Source organism: Diorhabda sublineata, chromosome 2 (genome assembly GCF_026230105.1).
Source record: "Diorhabda sublineata isolate icDioSubl1.1 chromosome 2, icDioSubl1.1, whole genome shotgun sequence".
Lineage (NCBI taxonomy): Eukaryota > Metazoa > Arthropoda > Insecta > Coleoptera > Chrysomelidae > Diorhabda > Diorhabda sublineata.
Genome location: NC_079475.1, coordinates 11,979,357 through 11,987,632, shown reverse-complemented (window position 1 = coordinate 11,987,632; position 8,276 = coordinate 11,979,357). Strand labels below are relative to the sequence as shown.

General features: G+C 32.7%; 1 protein-coding gene across 1 annotated transcript; it reads left to right on the top strand.

Annotated features, from left to right (window-relative positions):
* The first annotated feature begins 7,338 nt into the window (after positions 1-7,338).
* On the top strand, positions 7,339-8,276 carry LOC130452822 (splicing factor Cactin-like). The gene is made up of 2 exons (XM_056792285.1): positions 7,339-7,480; positions 7,522-8,276. The coding sequence occupies exon 2, from the start codon at positions 7,522-7,524 to the stop codon at positions 8,149-8,151; it is 630 nt and encodes a 209-aa protein (XP_056648263.1). The 5' UTR covers positions 7,339-7,480; the 3' UTR covers positions 8,152-8,276.

The window sequence follows — 8,276 nt, the reverse complement described above, 5'->3', positions numbered from 1 at the left end:
TAAAACTTGGGTCCATCATTGCATACGCGAATCAGAAGAGCAATCAAAACAATGGACTGAAAAGGGAGAATCGACCCCAAAGAGTGCAAATATCGTTCCACCTGCAGGAAAGGTCATGACGATGGTTTTTTGAAATGCACCTGGGATCATTTCCATTGGTTATCTCTAAAAAGGAAAAACTATTAACTTCGAGTATTATGTGAACTTATTGCAACATTTGAGCGCATTTGGTTAAGAAGAGAGTGTTGTTTCATCAATATAATGCTCACACATTGAATTGAATTAGAACCTCATTCGCCATATTTAGCCACCTTGGATTATTTTCTGTTCCCAAACTTGAAAAAATAGCTTGACGATCAAAGATTTTCCAATAATGAAAAGGTAGTTAATGGTTATATTGAGGAGCTTGACGACTTTTATAAAAAGTGTATTGAACATTGGAATTATCCGAACTTCAAATTTTGTGATCACTGTCCATCTTACTAGTGAGTTCTATTTCAAAAAGGACAACAGCATCCTTGAATTTCTTAACTACCCTCCGTTTATATAACAAGTAAATTTTGTCAGTCCAATCCTGGTTCTTCCAGGTGTTTTAATTAACATGTGAATTGTAAATATTGTTAGTAATTCAATTAGTCTTCAATTTAAAATTTGTTAAAACTAATCCGACGACGTGAATATTTACTATGATAAATCTTTTGTCTACATGTAAAAACATACAAGATAGTAATCCAGAGCGAGACCTGCTTTTTGAACATAATTATTTATATAATCTGGAATGTTCCTTATTTCTGGAACGCAATATATTGAAATAATTTTGCATAACGGAACATTTTGCTTGGGATCAGAATGCTTTCATATATTTTTGAGAAAAACAATTGAGAGGAGCCTCAGATCGGGTTATAAATAAAAAAAACACGAAATAAGTTTTGTTAAAAGGCTCGATCTAACGATAACGTAAAATTGAATATAACCTAGACACAGCAAATGCAAATTAAATATTTTCCGGGGATTCCTCAATCTACTATAGTACTATACCATCTCTAATTTTTGTATACAGGGTGATTGATTAATGTGATAAAGTTCACTCTTTTTTCCTTTAAAATATCAAGTTGAAAATGTGAATGATTATAGCTATCACTCGTGTTCATATGTTGAAATTATTTACAATATTACAGGGTATCCCAGAATGCTGTGCCAAATCAAAGTTACATTTTTTTAAATGAAACACCCTATATTTTATGCCATATTTGGAATCAGCTTAGCGTCTACATTACAATAATATAGAATTATGATATTATATACGGGGTATTTCAAATGTTGTAATCAATTTTCTATAAAAATCGTAATAAGTTAAATACCCTGTACAATGTGAAAGAAACTCAAATATGAAGATCTGTTGCGGCCAAAGCATTAAAATAGTAATAAATATTCTGAAAAATTAATAATTTCGTCTATATCCACTCAATCTGATACATGGTGAATCCAAATACTTATACATTATTTTCTCGATTTTTTCAAATGAAAAATTTTATATGAGTATCGAGAAATACTACCAACACACTTTTTTTATCGAGCATTCCCTGTATCTTGAATTATTAGTTCTTGAGATATTTTGATTTCTCTGTACAAAAAATGATTATGTACCTATATCCGATCATACAACAATTAATTGTGAGTTGGCTAAGATTCATTTGTCAAAAATTGATATTTGACACGTGGTATATTCTTTTTTTCATTTGATGGTTCCGTACATTTCTTGGTGGTTCAGTTAATTATGAAAAGCGTGAACAATTCAAAACTTCTGTGGCAGAAGAAAATGATATTAACGTTTCGCTGGCAGTCACTGAAAACCTACACACGAGTGTACAGGGAACAAGAACTTAGCCCTTAAGGTGTGCGAAGGACAAAAACAAAATGTACCTTCACCACATTAACTTGCAACAGGAATTAACTGAAGTAGATTTTGAGACTATTTTTGACTATGTTCTATTCGGAGATTTGTGTTATTTAGAAAAATGTAACTTTGAAAGGGCCCAACATTCTGGAAAACCCTGTATGATCGTAATTCATTTTAAAATATGAAGACTACGGAGACATTGAACTTTATCACAATAATCAATCACCCTGTATATAATAAACAGTTTTTATTGTTCTTTAAGTTCGTCTAGTGAATCGATTTGTTCACGAAACCAGCGATGTATGCATTCCAAGAACTACCAAGGTCAGCTCGATTAAAATACAGGGGCTAGTAAAAAAGTAAATTAATATATCAAATCAAACTTGTACTGAAAATATCTCAGTTCCCCCAAATGATTATATCATGTTTGGATCAGTGGCCTAATTACGCGATATCAACCGCAACACATTTTTGGTTTTATTTACAGTAGTGTTCAATGAAAACATTGAAATTATAAAGTCTGCAATTAGAGAAATAAGTAGGAGCTGCGCCACCACTGCATTCGTTTAATAATTAATGTGTCATGTTCGTCGTATGTTTTTAATTACAAAACAAAATCAAATTCAGTGGCGAAGCCTCACCCACGTCCTCGCATTTAAGGGGGTCTATTTGCTTCTTGTAGTCTCGTTTTTTGTTCATAATACGACATCTAAAAAATGAAAAATGAGGAGGGAGAAATTATAAACAACGCCAAAAACTTCAAAGATAATTCAGGACAAGTGCCAAAAGAAACTACCCCTCAAGAGCCTGATATACTAAGATCGGAAGTTGAAAATGCCTTAAAACTGCTCCAATACAAAAAATCACCAAGTGCAGATCAAATAACTTTAAGACTCTGGCAAGGCAAGGAGGGAATAGAAATATTTCACAAAATCTGTATCCTTATATGGAAAAATGGACAGTGGTCTGAAAATTGGGGAGAGTCGCTGTTTATTCCAATATTTAAAAAATGTTCGCCCTTCGGGTGCAACAACTACACAACGATTTTTCTAAAATCTCACGTTAGTATGATCTTCCTGTGTCTCAAACCATGTCTTTTACCACAGCTTTCAGAGGAGCAAGCAGGTTTTGTGCCAGGAGAGGAAAGTAGGGAACAAATATTAAATATCAGACAACTTTTTGAAAAGGCTAGATAATTTAAAAGCGTTCGATTGAGTTAACTGGAGTTATCTTTGGACCATAATGGAGGAAATGGAAAGTCTGATACACCCGATTCAACTAGTGCGCAACTTCTAACAGAAAAACAACGAGAAAGTCAGAATCGATGAGGTTTACTCGGAGATATTCGGAAGATCAGATGCAATAGAAAGAAAATTTTTTTTACTTTCATCAGTAGAGCTACGTCGTATCAAATATTGTTTGTTGTTGATTTATTTATTGAATTGATCTTGGTAAGGGAATAAATTATTAACACAATCATTGATAGGTTTCGGCTTGTTTGGAAGTTAAAAAAAATTACCGAATGAGCTCATAAGATGTTGAAATCTACCAATGGATAGTGGAATAATATTTTGAAAACATTTCTGACTTTGAAAGCTACGGTAGAGCAGATGAAGTTTTGTTAGTATTGCTAAGCAAGGGATGTAGGTGATTGATTACAATTATATATAAACTTTTTTATAAAATCATCCACTATTCGTTTTTTGACACTTCGCATACTGATGATTAATACTAATTCTATAAATTTTTTTTTATCAATGGAAGTAGCTGTAGAAATAGGTAATTACGAAAATCTGGAATTTTGGTATTTAATTTTTTAATGCCATCAAAGTTGATATTTGATTCACTTTCTAAATTAACTATATCACTAACAATATTTTACTCATGTAAATTAGAGGATTAGTTGATGAATTGTAATGAATCCAACTATTTATTTTGCATAATTATGACCTTCCATTGTCCTAAAACAGAATAATTTTATCTCAAATATTTGATAAGAATAGAATACGCAGTAATTGTGTTTAACAGAGTGAGATTACATTTATAATTATTTCATGTACGATTTTATTATGAAATATTAAAATTCCAGCTAATTCACATAACTTAGATTTGAGGTTCCATTCTCAAATAATCAAATTTATGAAAATTTTTAACGGAATGTACAATTCCAAAAACAATGAGTGTTAACTACACTCTAAAGATTGTCCAAACTTCTTCTTCTTCTTCATGGTACGTTAGGACTTAGTCCTGTGTTTGCATCAATGGTTGCCTAGTTGCAGCTGGGATGATAAGGATCAGCTTTCATACCATCTTGTAGGTGGTGGTCGTGATGTATTTTTCTCCCTTTGCAATATTTGCTAACATATCATCTGACATTCTGTCCACGTGGTCTTTTCATTCCGTTCGCCGATTTTTCGCCCATCTCACTACATCCTGGATGTCATATATCTCCTCTATTTCATTATTTATCTTGTGGGCAAAGACGAGGAATATGCAAGATAAGGTTTAAATAAATATGTGAAAAATAGAATATCTTCCGATAGGAACCACACGAGAAGACTGTATGCAAATAAATAAAGTTGGACGAGTCCAACAAAATAGTATTTCAGCCGCGGCGTACACAGCATTTTTTAAATGACGCATAAGATCCAAGATTTTTCAATTATAGAAAATAAATGATAGAGAATTATAAACATTTTATTTATTAAACAATACTAGCTTTTACCCGCGGCTTCGCTCGCATCGAATCCATTAAATAAGTATCAGAAATCATTATAATAGAAAAGAACAAACTCTGTAGCTATATTAGAACCTGAGATATAGATCTTTGAATGTAGAAAAATTGCCAAAAATCTACAAAAATCCACATTGAATGTCCGCGCCTAGCTCCTCTCCAACTCAACCAATTCAAGTGTTCAAAAAATCAAAAGAAAGAAGATGTTTCAGCAAGTGTTCTTAAATCAAAGCGAACTCTATAGCTATATAAGAACCTGAGATATAGATCTTTGAATGTAGAGTGTTCTTAAACCAAAACGAAGTCTCTTTCTTGAATAGAACCTGAGATATTGAGGATAGAACGTGTGTATGTGAAAAACTCCCATAAGTAATGTACAAGGGGAAATCACATTTGAGTATAACTTGAGAATGGTGAAAATTAGATGAAATCTGATGGTTGATGGTTGATCTGTGCATCAATACCTTTTATTGAAAAAAAAAAAATTAATCAAATCGGTTGGGTAGAACGCCTGAACGGACTCGGAATGGAAATAATCAATTTTTTTAATATATAAGATAATGTACTTAATGATATTTGCAATGTCAATATTAATTTTTTTCTTTTTCATCATCATTAATTGTTATTCATTAATTTAGACAAAACTTTGAATAAAACAAATAATTTCAGAAAATTAAAAATTTAAGGTTATGCAGAATCATCGACGTGAAACTGTGAACTGTCAACATTGAAGTGGTAGAGTCACATTTAAAGAAATTAAATTTGTCTACTCCAGAGCGTTCCGAAAGTGTTTTGCAGTACAGAACTGTCACTTTCACTACATGGAACACTCAAAACGCAACTTTCGATATGTAAATGAATACAGAACGAACAACTTTCAGATGGCGTCGTCTAAAAAATATGTTATATTCCTTTAAATACTGTTCCCTGGATTTTTCAGGGAGAAGATGCAAAGTAGTTGCAGTTGCCGATTCAACAACATCTTTTGGTGTGCATTTTAAACTTTTTTCATTATTACTTTCCATCACTAATACTAAAATTACACTCCTTCCACACTGTTTTAATAAAACATTTTTATAATGACTTTGAAAAATGACACGTTAAGTCACTTTTCTTAAGGCAAAAGTGTGAAAAAATGAACCACTATAAAGTTATGTGAAAAAAATCCAGCACATTCTTGAAAGTAAATCGTATAAAGATCAAATTACGTAAAAACTGTCAGCATTTTATTAGTATACGAGGATGTATTGATATCTAGTTAGCCTAGACCAGTTCCATGCATAAACAAAATATTACGTTACCATAGCAACGAACAATAACTTAGAAGTATCAGTGTAAAGGATGACTTCAAAAAAGTAAGCCGGAGTTACGCAATAAATTAAAAGAAAAAAGATGTCCACCTACCTGTATTGAAAAGGATTAAGAGGTAAGTAGATTTACGAAGATATTCTTAACACCCTCGGTGATCAAGTCCTTCGTATGCGACCTGGACTGCAAGCTTCAAAAGAGGTAAATTTTCCATTGAAGATGATGACCGATCGGGAAGGCCAGTTTCTATGACAGTCCCCGAAAATATCGATGAAGTTCATGACATAATTTTATCAGATCGTCGAATTGGGCTAAAACGGATATCTGAAGCACTGAATATTTCATACGAACGCGTTCATCATATAGTTCACGTCAATTTGGACATGAGAGACAAAGCAACAATCGATGGAATGGCGATACTCTGGTTCTCCAAGACCTAAGATGTTTCGTGTCCAAAAATCTGCTGGAAAAGTTCTTGCTTCAGTTTTTTGGGATTGCCATGAATAAATCATGATCGAGTTTTTGGATTAGGGTAGAACAATAACTGGAGATTCCAATTCTTCATTACTAACCACTCTAAGGGAAAAAATTAAAGAGAAAAGACAAAGGTGTTTTGTTTTTGCATGACAACACCCCTACACACAAATCTCATGCTGCCATGCAAAAAATTCCTGATTTGGCTCCGTCAGACTATCATCTCCTTCCTCAACTGAAACAAAGTTTAAAAGGTCGTAAATTTTCTTCCAACGAGAAGGTAATAAAAGCTGTGGAGGTCTGTTTTGCAGAGTGAGAAGAAACATTTTTTTTAAATGTCTAGAGATGTTGCAAGTTCGCTGTAATAAATGTATCCAATTAAGAGGAGAATATGTTGAGTAATAAAATATTTTGACATTGAAACTTTGTTTGGTTTTATAGTAGGCTAAGAATTTTTCAATACATCCTCGTAAATATAAGGAATGAATCTAATTCATTCAATGAATCTTATTAATTCAATGGTAAAATTAATTAAGTTCGTTCGCTTGAAAATTGTAAAATTATAAATTGTAATAATAAAGTTTTTTTAAAAATAAATTTTCAAAAGTAAAATCTTTAACTACAGTACTTTTTTTATGATTGCAAATGAATGAAAAAAAAACGTGAATATTATAACGGACGTAGAAAAATATTGAATGGTATGAACTTTTGAAAATAATTTCATTTCAAATAATTGCGTCGGTGTGGTTCGCTGATATCCTTTATAACCAAAGTAATTTTTTTATATGAAAGTATTGAACATACAGTATAACATAAACGCGACAACAATACATAATTACTCTGTATTGCGCAATATTTTTTCATATCATGTAGTTTAAACGAGATTCACAAACAGTTTTATCGTATTCCTATTATGCTTAGTCATCGACTTGACGAAATGTTGTGCAATTTGTGGCAACGTCGATGTATAAATAGTTTACATGCACAGCGTTGTTCATCAGTACGATCCAACGATTCAAGTAGTGTTATAGTGCGCGGTGATTGTGATTCAGTGATAACTGCAGGTAACTGTTGTTAAAAAGTTGTGATTTTTTTATTGTTTTAGATGGAGGTCGACAAACAAAAAACCGCTTCTACAGCCATCCCAAAAGAACTCGAGGAGGTGATTGAATCCAAAGTCGCTGAAATAGTAACAAGTATTTTAGAAAATACAAAACTTGGTCGAAGAAAACGCAGACACTCCAGATCAGAGTCTAGTCGTTCCAGATCAAGAAGTAAATCCAGATCTAGAAGTCGCGGAGGTCGTTCTAGATCCAGAAGTAAAAGTAAAAGTAAACACGGATATTATAAGCATGGGAGTAAGAAGTCACGTAGATCTTGTAGTAGAGAACGATGTGACGTATCTTGCAGTAGAGGTAACGAACCGTGTGTAGGTTGGGAGAATTTCGGACCGTTTCCTCCACGTCATCACCATCATTTTCATCACCACCCTCCACATCATCACGGTTGGTTTCGTGGTGAATTTGGACCTTGGGCTAGAAAAGGAAAATGGGGTAGACCTGGTAGATTCCCCTGGAATTTGAATTGCAAATGTGGTAATGGTACTGAAGCGAAAGAATCAGAAAAAACCAAAGATGATACAAAAGAAAAAGAAGGTACACCAGCTGCTGAGAGATATATGACGAGTGATCTTGAGTATTTGGATCTATGTGATGATGCAGATGATATTGAATAGATTATTAATTTTTTTTAGCTTGTAATTCATATATTGTATTTTTACGTATTATATTGTATTATTATAATTTGTATTTGAAACCTGTATGTGTAATTATATTTCAATAAATTAAAAAATTATTGACA

What these genes read in the sequence shown, in the direction of transcription:
- LOC130452822 (XM_056792285.1), top strand. Translation starts at nt 7,522, where the DNA reads ATGGAGGTCGACAAACAAAAAACCGCTTCTACAGCCATCCCAAAAGAA.